This window comes from Marmota flaviventris, chromosome 3 (genome assembly GCF_047511675.1).
Source record: "Marmota flaviventris isolate mMarFla1 chromosome 3, mMarFla1.hap1, whole genome shotgun sequence".
NCBI classification, from domain to species: domain Eukaryota; kingdom Metazoa; phylum Chordata; class Mammalia; order Rodentia; family Sciuridae; genus Marmota; species Marmota flaviventris.
In genome coordinates, this window is record NC_092500.1 from 119476320 (window position 1) to 119489822 (window position 13503).

Sequence of the window (13503 nt, forward strand, 5' to 3'; positions counted from 1 at the left end):
TAATGAGGTGTCTGAAATGGAATACAGGTCTCTAGGTGTGGCTTCACTGAATCTGTGTAATAGAAGGGCATTCTCCGAGGGGTAATGCCCAAGGCTGACCAGCCCAGGGGCATTTTGTCATTCTCGAAAAGCTGGGGTTATTCTGTCAAGATCCAAAAATTTCTATATTCCTGCACTGCCAGCAACAGCCAACTGCATTTTTCTACCTGCTGCCATAGCTCATACTGTTTTTCCACTTTAAATTACCCTTTTTCTGTTCATTACTGCCAACCTCCACATTCTTTGAGAAATTTCCTCCTCCCTCTCCCCTTTCTGCTTAACTAAAGACAGTAGTATTTTAATTTCTTCTTCATTGTAGGTATTTACTGCACAATTTTTTTAGTTTTATTGAGATATAATTCACATACCATACAATTTTCCCATTTCAGATATATAAGTCAGTAGATTCATTATGTTCTCAGAGTTGTGTAATCCTCACCATCATCAGCTTTCAAACATCTTACTGCCCAAAAGGAAACCCATACCCATCAGCCGTCACTCCCAGCTATTCCATCCTGAATGAAGCAGCCACCTGTCTACTTTCTGTCTGCTTTACTTTTTTTGCCTATCTGGCCATGAAAAAAAATGAGGTCAGTCAAACATGGTAGTGTGCATCTGTAATCCTAGCAATTTGGGACACTGAGATAGGAGGATCATGAGTATATGTTGGCTCAGCAACTTAGACCCTAAGCAACTTAGCGAGACCCTGTCACAAAATTTAAAAAATAGAAAGGGATGAGAAAGTAGCTCAAGGGTAAAGTGCCCCTGAGTTCAACCCCCAGTACCCAAAGGGGCGTAAATTTGTGGTATTTTATGATTGGCTTCTTTCACTTATAAGATACACTAATATAACGTAGTTTAAATAATGTATCATACATAAGGACTTCATTTCTTTTTATTGGCCACTCAGGTAATACTTTTTGAGTGAATATTTTACATACTTCAGTTTGTCTTAGAATATTAGAATTATAACTTTAAAACTACATAACAGGTATTTATGTTGAAGGGTATTTATATTGAACCTACTGTAGTCTTAATTCTCACCCTCAAATGCTCTGGTCTCTTAGTCAACATTTAGCAGAAGGAAGGGTACTAGGTATATTCCTCGACTTTTTATGTTTGATAATTCTTGATTCAGAGCATCTAGATTATAACAGCAGTGGAATTAGAATTTGGTTCTCTTTGCTTTTTAATTTCCCTGCTCTTTCAGGGTGATCTTATCTATTTGATAACAACAGCAATAATAATTTTAACATCTAACATTCATCAAGCATTTTTAATGTGCCAGGCATTACACTGCACTTTATATGACTGTTTCATTAAATACTTGAAACAACTCTGAAACAATGTTATGGCCCCATTTTACAGATAAGGAGGGGTCAAGGTCATATAAATTAATAATGGGCAGAGCAGTCATTGAAACCCAGGCCTCCTAACCCCAGAGCCAGCGTTCTTAACTACACTTTATACTCAGTTTGTTATTTCCCTCTTTTCTTTACTAAAACCTGCACTTCCTCAAATTGTCATCCCCAGCTGGAATTGTTAAAAATGGTTTTCTATTCTCACTCACTGAACTCACCTTTGAAAAAGCTGATGTGTGTGTTCCTCCCCAAGGCCCTTGAGCCTCCCTTAGTTTTCAGCCGCCTCAGCTCTACTGGGCTTGCTACAGTAGTAGCCTCTTGAAGTAGTCTTCCCTCCACTCAATCCAGCATGTCCTTCTTATCTCCTAATGCATCTTTCTAAGAAGATGAAGGTGCTCATATCACTGTACAGTTTTAAACTTGGACTTCCTCTTTCTTGGAGCTTTGGTTTGGGTTTGGGTTTTAACCAGATTGCATCTGAACTCCCTAGCTTCACGTACACAGCCTGGCCCTCACCTGTCTTTTCAGCTGCATTCCTGTCACTCTTCCCAGTCCCCTCACCTTGGCCTCCAGCCATGCTGTGTGTTTCACATTTCCCTAGTCTGTGCCAAGCCCTTCCTCACTCCACACATCTGCATTTGTCTCATCTGCTCCAAGGCCTTTTCTGCCTTTGATCTTTCAGACAGACTCCTCTTTGGTTCTCAAGACCCACATGCCAGGCACCTTTTAGTAACACCTTCTCGGTCTCCTCCAAGAGGAAATAGTCATTACATTCCCCTCTCAGCACATGCTTCATCCTGGCCCTTACTGTGCTGGGTTGTAATTTGTCTGTTAATATGCTTGACTCCTCTGTTAACCTAAATGGGTTCAGGACAAGGACCAAATTCATTCATCTTTCACTACCTAACACATAGTAGGCACTCGGCTAACATGCTTAAAGGAATGTCAAAGAGGGTGTTGAAAGCAAATAGAAAATTAGAAATATGCTTACTTCTAAACATGTGGACTATCTTATATCTCTCAAAATAATCTCCTTAGGTAAATGAGCAGGCCAAAGAGTCTAGTGTACTAAATAAAAGCAGTAGAGCAGACGCAAAAGTCCTTTTAATTATATGTGTCCCTAGAACAAGGAGCACTGCGATAGCCCTCAAACCGGGGTGTAGGGGGGAGTTCCCACCGCAACCTGGGTCAAGGGGACTCTTCCCCAAGGGGGGAGAGCCCTCCAACCGGGGTGGCGGAGGAAGCCCCAAAAGCACCCCCGGTCGAGGGGACTCGTCCTCCAAGGGGGAAGAGCCCTCTAAGGTTAAGATTCTATTTGAGGACATAAGAGCCCCCTCCCACTACTGAATGTGAGATTGCAGCACAGTGGAGAACAAGACACCACCTAGAATGAGAGGAAGGTTGAATCCCAACTCTGCAGGTCACCAGCTTTGGGCTTGGAACTAGTCATTAACGTCTTCATTTTCATGAAGAAATATTTGATGTTTACATTTTTTTTTAAAGAGAGAGAGAAAATTTTTAATATTTATTTATTTTTTAGTTATCGGCGGACACAACATCTTTGTTTGTATGTGGTGCTGAGGATCGAACCCGGGCTGCTCGCATGCCAGGCGAGCGCGCTACCGCTTGAGCCACATCCCCAGCCCCTTGATGTTTGCTTTTATACTTTTCAATTTTGATGAAGGGAGACTTCACATAGAAAGCACCTCTTTTGTCATTTATTAATAAGCAATAATTCTTAACTCAATGTAAATAGTTTTTAATTTTACCTGAAATCCACTTCTCCTTTCCCTTTCAGCTTCAGGATGAGTTGGAAAAAGGCGAACGGGACAATGCAGAACTGCAGGAGTTTGCCAATGCCATTCTTCAGCAGATAGCAGACCACTGCCCCGACATCCTGGAGCAAGTGGTCAATGCACTGGAAGAGTCGTCCTGACCCTGCTTCATGGGGAGTGACCAGCCCAGCAGCCCCAGAGAGGAGTCAAGAAAGGAAAACTATGAGGAATAGGCATCCAGGAACTTCTTAGCACCATACACTACAAACCACATGATGTCTTGCTCACTTGAAGAAGTGCGATTCCAGCCTGTTTGTACGTCTGTCATCTTGCTCCGCCTTTCTGCTTTAAATGTTGTCTCTACACTAATGTCCTTGACGTCCAAGGTGGTAAATGACCACATCTCTATGAAGAACTAGCCTCCAATCATCAGCACTGGGGAGCTGGGGAAGCTGGTGGCTCTGTTCTTAGAGGGCCATGAAGTAGAGTCCACTCACCTTCCGTCCTCTGATGTGAGAACCAAATCTGAAATCTCCTCAGAGTTCAGCATGCTGAGAGAATCCTCACCGTGGGCCAGAGAGTTGAGTGTTGGAATATCACAATGGGTGCTTTCTTCTAAAAGGGTAAAAAAAAAAAAAATCTAAAAATGAGAGGAGGGAAGGAGATCAGAGACAATGGAAACCCAACTCTTCTCTTTACGGTCCTGTTTTCTTCTCCTGTGTAGTGTTTTACACAGGGGGGGGGGGCAGTCAGGCTTCTTGCAGGCTTAGCAGGCATTCAACCCCAAGTTTTAAATCTTCATCCCGGTCCTGTCTGTCTCACTCTTCTTTGCTGTTCCTCAGTTCACAAGAGGAGGATATGAACAGTTCTTCCCCTGCTCTCCCTTGTTTTTTAAGACCCTTCTTCTTATGTTACTTCATCACTAGGTCAAATACCTCTGTTTGAAAGAGAAGAGGGGTATGACACATGGAGCCCTGACATCACCACCTTCAGCCTTGCTGCTCTAGAAAGTGATCTTCTTCGGGTCAGTTAGGCTGGTTTCTCCGGAACATCTCCCAGCATGCTTTCTGCCTCCACACCCATGTCCCCAGCTTCTGCTCTGCTGACATGTATGATCCGTCCCTCACCCTTTTACTTTATTCTTGACTTCCCTTTCAGAATCACAGCCCCATGCAATACATAGAATCTTCTTTTGACAAAAGTGAATTTGACTTATCCCACATACATTCCCTCAATTATTTCTGAGAATATTTATGAAATGGCAACTGCATGCAAGTCAACATGTTAGACACTCATTGTTGAAAATGTCTTTTCAGTGAGGAAGAGAGAGAGTGGATTCTTTGAGACATCTGATTGAGTCAAAGCAATAAAAAGCTTACCTGTCCCCTCCCTCAGCTTCCCCCCCCCTTGCTGTGCTAGGGATTGAACTCAGGGCAGCACACATGCTGGGCAAGTACTATACCTCCAAGCTGTATCTCCAGTCCACTCCCCATCTAAAAAGTATCTTCTAGAAAAGTCTGTCACAAATCAGCATTTCTCAGTATCATAGAATTGGTGGTTTGGGGTGACGGTCCTTTATTTGCCTGCAGGATCCCATTTGTGGTGGTTCAGAATTTTTGCTATTGTTACCCTTAAAGAGTGTCTGCTTGTGGACAGTGATTTCTTAACACATTGCATTCACCTCGTGGACCAGCTCCTTGATGAAATCAGAAAGTCAACCCTACAGTAGCAAATCCAGTTGAAGAATTGGCATTTCAGAGGACATTTTGCCCAAGGCTTAGACAATGGTAGTTGTGTAAAATATATATGTCACTGAGAAATAGAGGGCTTAACCCAAATCTGGCCCTTTGACCACCTCTACCACCAGGAACCCCCAAACACACAAATCTTCTCATAAGAGTTGCTGGAATAAATGTTTTTGTCTTGCATTTTCTCCTCTGTCCTTCCCTAGTTACTCACTAAGAGTTTAATGCTGCCTGTGAAGTCCACTGCATTACTTAAGCATCGGCCCATTGATTACCCAATGGGGTCTTTACATAGTCACGTCTCTAGGTTTCCTCCTTCCCTGCCATAACACAGTCCCTTCCTACTTGAGAAGCTGTGGAGTGTTCCTTATCAGAGGTTTAAATGTACTCTACTCATAAACCTTTCACTGAGATACTTCCTGATGGCTGAGCTGGGCACAGGGGCTACAGGGGTTAGATGGTAAGTGGTGGTCATTGGTGGTCAGTTACCTCAGTTCTCTTTATTTACTGCACTGCTCATAAATCATAGAGAAAGCCCTCAGTATTTCAGAACTGGAGTATTAGAATCTCTTTACCCTCTGTAATGTAAAGAACTGAGGTATAAAAACAGCTTCACAGGGCTACAGCAGAGCAGAGCAAATAGAAGAGCCCATGTCCACAAAAGCAGCCTGGCACAGGCACTGGCCAGCTTCTCTGGCTAGCAAGGTACAGCATCAAGAGGCTTCCCTAGACCCACCCCTTTGGCCCTTCTCATCAGAGGCCATGCTTGGCACCTTGCCCATGTACTGTATTTATCACTGTCCTCCTTCCTCTTTCATTTCAGTCTTTCCCATCACTTCCCTCCAGAAAGACTTAGGAAGCCCTTTGTGTCAGGTGCTTCTGGGAAGAAAAATTTCTGGGACAGACATCAGCTGTCTGGTATCTATGCACCACAGTGGTAAACTCCTTGATCCTTCTTGGGTGATGATCTGGCATCTCAAATGATTGTGGGGACAGTTTAGCTAAAGTTAACAGTGAATATGCCCTGCCTTTATATTGTAGGGGCAAAGTTAATTTGGTTTCTATCATTGAGAGCATCTTACTGAGTTTAGATAATTCATAGAGCTAACACCTACTAAATGCACAACTCCCATCACACTGGGACTTGGTCCAGGACCCTCTGTCATTCATAGTTTCACAAGGCCACTCACTGATCCAGAAGGTTTATTGCCTTAAGGACTCACTGCAGGTTGCCTACACCTTCCTCACATGTATCCATCCCATTGGCAAGTCTGTTGCCCTTTAGCACTTCACATCTGCACCCCAAATCAAGGTCAGTCATGAGGAGGACTAGAAAAAGAGGGTATGGAAACCAACCTGGGACTCATGACAGAAGAAATACCATGTGAGTTTCTCATTTTTTCATATACCTCTATCCGAGGTATTCATTGAGTCATTGGAAAAGTATCTGAATTGAGATTTACGAAGACATGTATACCATTTGAAAGGGAAAAGACTTCAAGTGAGCTTTAACATACTAAGAAATATGAAGGGAATCCCCAGATCCACCTCAGCTCTAACTTTTGTTCTTGTTTGTATTTTACTGTCAAAGAATATCTAAGTGAGTCTCTCTTCCTTAAATGTGGGCCTTAGAAATACTAGGAAAGCAGACTGGACCTAAGACCACATTCAGTGTTGCTAGTGACAATGTGACTTGCAACTTTTTGTCAATTGAAATCTATTTGGTATTCCATGAGGAGCTCATTGGCTCACCCACTCCCCAGAATCAAAAGAGGGAGGGGAAGTCACCACAGAGCTTAGTCCACTGATGTCCTAACATCCCATCCCTCATGAGGGTCCAGATTGACATTTGGACTTGCTATTAGGGAATCCTGCTGGCCCCAGACACATTTTGTGCCCACCTGTTTGACTGCATTACTTACGCATCAGCCCATTGATTACCCATGGGGTCTTTGAGGAAAGAGCAAAGCAAGAAATACTTCACCAATAGAATGTGACGCTCATGTGGCCTTTCCTAAGTCCCAGTGGACCCTGAGTCAGCAGTGTCAATGACTTTCACATCTGCCTCCCCAGCCTCATCTCCCTACTGCAGAGATCAGACCTGAGGAGAAAGGGCAAGAAGAGAATGGACTGCGTGGCAGCGAGCCACCCTCTGCAGAGCCCACAGGCCAACCCTCCACCACTGCCAATCCCTGGGCTTCTCAGGAAGTGACTGGAAACATTCAAAGAAATGTTTTTTAAAGAATCTGCAATTTTCCCCCATGTGAACTAAGATAAGAAGAAAACATGCATTATAGGGGAATCCTTCTGAACAAAATGGCTGTCTTCACCTACTCTTTTTAAGCAAAAACTGTTTCCAAACTTTTTAGTGTCAAAACTGTAACCAAGTATCTCCTGATTTTTTCCAATGTGTTTGGCACGTGCTGTGACCCTGTTGTAGGTATTTCTCCTCCTGCCCCTTTCGGAAGAGAAGTGGTTTTAAGAATTGATTTGAGGGAGTGGACTTCTGACCCATCCCACCTCCTCTTTCGTTTCTCTGCTTGTTGATATTGTCTGTGTGATCCAGAGAATCGGGGCAATTACTTTGTGTCCATTGTTGAAAATATTAAAATATTAAAAAGTAGTTGTAGAACTGAAAAATTAAAAGAGCTGTGTTTTTAAAATGCAAACCAATATCATTTTAATAAAGGAATTCAAGCTATGGGGCAGCCAAACTCCTCCCCGTCCTCCCTTTGGCCAAGGTGGCAGCCTGGCCAGCCCCTTGGGAAACACAATGACCATACTCCAGGTAGGTGACTGCCTGGATGCAGCTGACAACTGCTTAGTCAAAGGAATGAGAATCTGGGGGTTCAGAGACTCAATTGTGCCAGGATTTTCCTATATATCCTCAGGACCTCTGAGTAGAGGTTTTAAAGTTGATGACCCAGAAGCACCCTAACCCCCATGTTGGTCCCAACCCAGTGTGCCTATACTGTGTGGTAACCTGGGCTTGACTCTGAAGCCCCTGCCTGGCAGGTCACAGGACCTCTTTCCTGCCCACTTGGTGCTATATCATCCAGTGACCATCCAACAGGGCCGACACTGGCCCGCCTGGAGCCTGCGATCCAGGTGCAATGGATTGTACTAGAACTCAGTTCCTTCTGACTTCAGACCCTAGACTTCCTTCCCCTGAAGCTTTTTAGACCTCAAGTTGCCTGGGTCTAGGCACTCTCTCTTGGCCCCAGAGATGCCATGGTCAGGAAAGGAAGTGAACCATGTTAGAGTGAGATAATCCACTCCTGGACCAGAGCACTCCGGCCCAGCCCTTCTTTCCATGCCACAACAGTATTGCATCCATCCTCTAAAGCAGCTAGACCTACCTGGGGCACATACCAACCTTCTGGGCTGGTCTGCCTCACTGCAGGACCAGGAACCTGCCATGTACATCAAGATGTCCAGGATGGGGACTTGGGATTCACTCCCCTGCTTCAGAAGAGACGTGTTGCACTTTAGTGGGGAGTTGGGGAACACTGGGTACTGGCTCCTTATAGCTTGAGTCCCTTTTGGTAACAGCAGCAGCAGCCTAAATGGTGGTATCTGTGATCCAAACACACCTGCTGCCTTCAACTGTACATGTGTGTGATTGCTGGAGTCGTGTTGCCTACCAGATAACAACATTACAATGAAATTGTGTTCTGTTCAACTTTGCCTTGATAATTATTGTAAACACTTTGTTCGTTTTTTCTTTTTTATTCACAAACTAAATCCATCAGGAAATTATAAAGTTATTTAAAAACAGTGTGCTGCATCTTTCTTTGATTTTTCACTTAGTCTCATCATCCAGGCAAAACATTTCCTGCAATGTTGAAAAGACAGGAAAAGGCCAACAGTCCTCAGGACATCCAAGGTTGGGAGGACTCACAGTACCCCCCAGGCCTGCTGGGGTGTCCTCATCAGAGAAAGTCACATTTAGGTTCCCTGAACTCCAGTTATCTTTCAAAGTCTTTTCCAATTTCCTTTTTCCTTCTTTACACCTCAGTGTCCACACCAGGTTCTCCATTTCAGATCTGATTATATTCCAGAGCTTAGAAGAATCATCTGCCACTTGGGTAGTGGAGTTGTTCATGCTGAGGTGGCAGACCAGGCAGGCGTGGTCATGTCTCAAGAGGATTTTATTCAGAACTAAGATTTCCACTTCAGTGGGGAGTGCCCTGATGTGCTAGATCAGCCAGCAAAGTGTGAACACTATGAGTAAAAAGGAGTCAGGAGGCACCATGTGTGAAAATGGCTGTAACTGTCAGCTCTGGTACTGGTCTGAAGTCTTATGCACAATAAGAAATGATTCTAGGGAATTTATTTTATAGGAATGAGTTTTCTTCTTAGCTTCATGTCTGTGTCTACCCCGAAAAGGAATTGGCAAGCCTGCTTTCTGCATTCCCTTCCTCTCCTGTGTAAGCTATGATGATGCCCACTGAGTGGGTCTGGAGGACTCAGGTACTAAGAGTCAGGCATCTTTTTTGTGGGGAGGAGCATACCAGGGATTGAACTCAGGGGTCCTCGACCACTACGCCACATCCCCAGCCCTATTTTGTATTTTATTTAGAGACAGGGTCTCACTGAGTTGCTTAGCACCTGGCTTTTGCTGAAGCTGGCTTTAAACTCACAATCCTCCTGCCTCAGCTTTTCAAGCCTCTTGGATTACAGGCATGTGCCACCATGCCTGGCTCAAGCATCATTCTTCTGGCAGGCCTCCTAGTGCCCACTGTCCCCTTCTCCGTCTCTAGACAGGTAGAGGAGCACCTGGGAGGCAGGGCACTATGTACAGGCCTGAGAAACCAGTGTTGCCCATGATTTCATCATATGAAGCAGGAACAATTTTAACAATTTACTAGCAGAACGTGTATCATTCCACACAACATAAAATCACAACCACAAGCAGATGTGTCCACAGAAAGCTGTCAAACTACACGGTTTCCAGGGTTTTCCATTCATCTTTTTTTTACTGTTTATTCACTCTGTGGTCTACCAGCACTCAATTGCAGATGAGTGGATACAAGGATCATGGGTTTGAGGAAAACGTATGAGCAGAACTTTCCATTGAAAATTCCATCCATTAACTTGGGGTTTTCTCTAAATTGGGAAAATACCACCATTATTTGATTTTTTTTAGGCAGAATATCTCAGGCTGGCCCCAAAATGACTAAGAACTCATTAGGTTCTAGTGAGGAGAGAAGCTCTGAGGAAGCTGGTCTGAGATCCAAGGCTTTCCTGGGTTCTAGAGACAACCTTGGACTTTTGACTTCTCAGTCTCCCTTCTGTAAAATAAAGCCACAAGTCATAATGAAGGTAATACATGGTAATGTTTTTCCTTTTTAAAAGCTCCATTAAGAGCATAAATTATAAAATTGCATTTTCACATCTACAGATTATTTTAAAATAATACATTGTGTGTTGGAGAGGGGGCAACACAGAGGTTGGCCAATGATTCAGTCGTTGAGGCTGGGCTTTGGGTACATGAGGTTCATTATAAAACATTCTCCCTACTCATGTATGTTCATAATTTTCCTGAATACGCTATACTTGTCCCATCACCATTCATGGACTTCCCCCGGTACCCAAGCAATTGCCATTCACAAATTGCCATCATAGCATTTGGTTCATTACTGGGACTCCTATTTCTAGGCACCAGAGACACAAGGACCAGTAGCTGTGGTCTGTTTGCCATCTGCCAGGTTTGGTTCTGAGAACTGGGCATGGTTTATCCCATCTCATCCTCACAGTAACCCTAGGAGGGAGGTCTTGTTACCCCATTTTGCAGATGAGACACTGGTTACACAGCTGTCCCAAGGACAGACAGCTGGGATGTGGTAAGGCTAGAACTCAGACCCAGCTCTATCTGCAATCTATTCTTCACCACAGCTGTGACCACTTCCCATCTGGGGAGAAAACAAGTTCCAGGCACACCTGGTGTGAGAGCCAGGAGCAGCAGTGCTCCTGAGATCCTCAGCTTAGACCTGGCAAGATGAGTTTTGCCATCAAAGACATTCAAGGGTGAGGCGAGGCAAGGACACATGAGCAAAAACAGGGAGGTGGGGAAAGTATGTGGGGAGTCTGGGACAGCCAGTGCTCAGCATGGACAGATAAAGCTAAAGAGTAAGGAGGGGACATAGTGCCATATTTGTGGTGTGGAAGGAGGTGGGATAGGCCCATATGGTGAAAGGCTCCCAATGCCTAAATGAAAGGCCATCTTGGGATCATGATAAGATGGCTGCGAATAGAGTGCATCACACCCCGTGTACCACGACACTGCGCAGGTGAATAACGAGTTAGAACGACAAAAAGATATCTTGTCAGGAATTTACAGCAAAATTGGGGTGCACCGAAACCTAGAAGAAGGATTTCCATCACCGAGGACCTGTTATTGAGTCTCAAACGCGAGCCAACTGTGCGACCGGAGATCCAGGCTGACTGATCCGCCGCTCGCCACGCGGCCCGCCCCGCAGCTACAGACGGCGGGGCACCGCTGAGAAGCGACCAGCAAGCAAAGAGAAACGGTGCTACGGATTCTGTGGAGTCCTGCCGGCTGTGCCCTCACTGAGCTCCGGGCTGAGTTCGGGGTTTGAGACGGGGAAGGAAGTGGTCCAGTTCTATCCCCCAAAACGGAAAGTCCACCAAGGAAGCCAGTGGCCACCATCTTGGAGAGCTGACGTCACCACCGCCAGTTTCCGACAGATTGCAACAATAAAACAGTTGTGTGTTACTCAGCCCATCTCCCATACAGCAGGGAATTCACATAAAATCTCTCCCAGGCTTTCCGGGGGAGGGATTATCAGAACGAGCCTGCATAGAGACGCAGGGAAAGGTGGAGACACCTGACCTCCAACTCCCCCTCCCATCAGCGGTGAAAACGAAACCTGTCTTGCCAGCTCTGGGGGAGGGGCAAGCAGAAAAAAAATCAAACAATAGGGTGCTGATTCCCAATAGCCACCCTCCACAACCAGCAAACTGCAGGCCCAGAGTACAGTTTGAACTGCCGAGAGGCATCACACAGGGGAAGGCCGGGCTAGCAGGTGAAGCCAGGGGACTAGAGGCCAGGCCCTCGCGACTGGGTGGCTGGAGACCGCCCGCCCGCCCACCGGCGACCGGGTGGCTAGATCCCAAGGTGCGGCCCAGCAGGTACAGTGCAGAGACTCTAGGAAGAGGTCTATAGCCAGGCCTTCATGAAGTAGACAACCAGGAGCTGAAACCAACCAGAGACAGACCAGTCCCACCCCTCCCTTCAGACACCCTGGCAAGGAGCCTGGGACCCGCCATAGCAGAGAGGTGACATCACCGGAGACGGAATTCCTTCCCAGGGGAATCCACTTTAGCAGGTGAATGTCTCGAGGCTGTCTATAGGGCTCCTAAATACCTAGCTACCACCAACATCCTGATCCAATCGCCTGTTAGTATCCCCTCTCAGTAGAGCAATCTTCTAAAGTAGCCAAGACATACTAACCCTCATACCATCATAGCACCTAACCTAAACATAAAGTCCTAAAAACAAACAACAAATCACTATATGCATACAGAATCCGGAAGCCTTTTATGAATTGAATGAATCAGCTTTAAAGTACAATAAAGCCCAACATTTCTAGGCATAGTCTACCACCACAAAGGAGAGACAACAGAGATATACAAAACCAAAACAAATTTATAGGAGAGTGCAGAAACACAGCAATCAAACAGACCTGGAAAGTAACGTGAACAACATGAAAAAACAAGGGAAAAAAGGATTACAAACAATGCAGGACAACTTAAATCTACAGGAGGACCTAGAAGCATCAGAAACATGGATAGGGAAAGAACTCAAGGCATACCTAACTCAGATGGAACGGAATATTAGAGAAGACATGAGACAGCAAGTCCAAGCAATGAAAGTATATTTTGAAAACGAATTAAACAAACAAATTCAAATGGCAAAGAAGGAGCTTTACCAGGAGATAGAGATTTTTTTAAAAAATCAAACAGTAATCCTAGAAATGCAGGAAACTATAAACCAAATTAAAAACTCAAACAAGAATATTACAAATAGACTAGATCAAGTAGAAGTCAGAACATCAGATAATGAAGACAAAGTTTATCAACTTGAAAAGAATATAGTCAACACAGAAAGGATGCTTACATCTCACAAGCAATCTATTCAAGAGATATGGGATGTCATAAAAAAACCAAACTTGAGAGTCATCGGGATAGAAGAAGGTATAGAGGTTCAAACCAAAGGAACGGACAACCTATTAAATGAAATAATTCTAGAAAACTTCCCAGAGATGAAAGATGGAATGGATTGCCAAATCCTGGAAGCTTACAGGACCCCAAACATTCAAAACCGTAATAGACCAACTCCAAGACATATAATTATGAAGATAGCCAACATACAGAACAAGGAGAGAATATTAAAAGCTACGAGAGAAAGGAGGCAGATTACATTCAGGGGTAAATCAATTAGGTTAACAACTGATTTTTCATCACAGACTTTGAAAGCGAGAAGATCCTGGAACAATGTATTTCAAACGCTGAAAAATAATGGATTCCAACCAAGAATACTGTATCCAGCAAAATTAA

At 44.5% G+C, this 13503-nt stretch overlaps 1 protein-coding gene across 5 annotated transcripts in view; it reads left to right on the forward strand.

Moving 5' to 3' along the window:
- Erc1 (ELKS/RAB6-interacting/CAST family member 1) overlaps window positions 1–8697 on the forward strand; it is a 546275-nt gene extending 537578 nt beyond the window's left edge. For all 5 annotated transcript variants that reach the window (XM_071610305.1, XM_027951274.3, XM_027951275.3 and 2 more), the window contains one exon: window positions 3199–8697. In XM_071610305.1, the coding sequence (XP_071466406.1) occupies window positions 3199–3336 (138 nt within the window). In that variant the 3' untranslated portion in view covers window positions 3337–8697. The remainder of the gene's footprint in view (window positions 1–3198) is intronic.
- Window positions 8698–13503: the final 4806 nt, after the last annotated feature.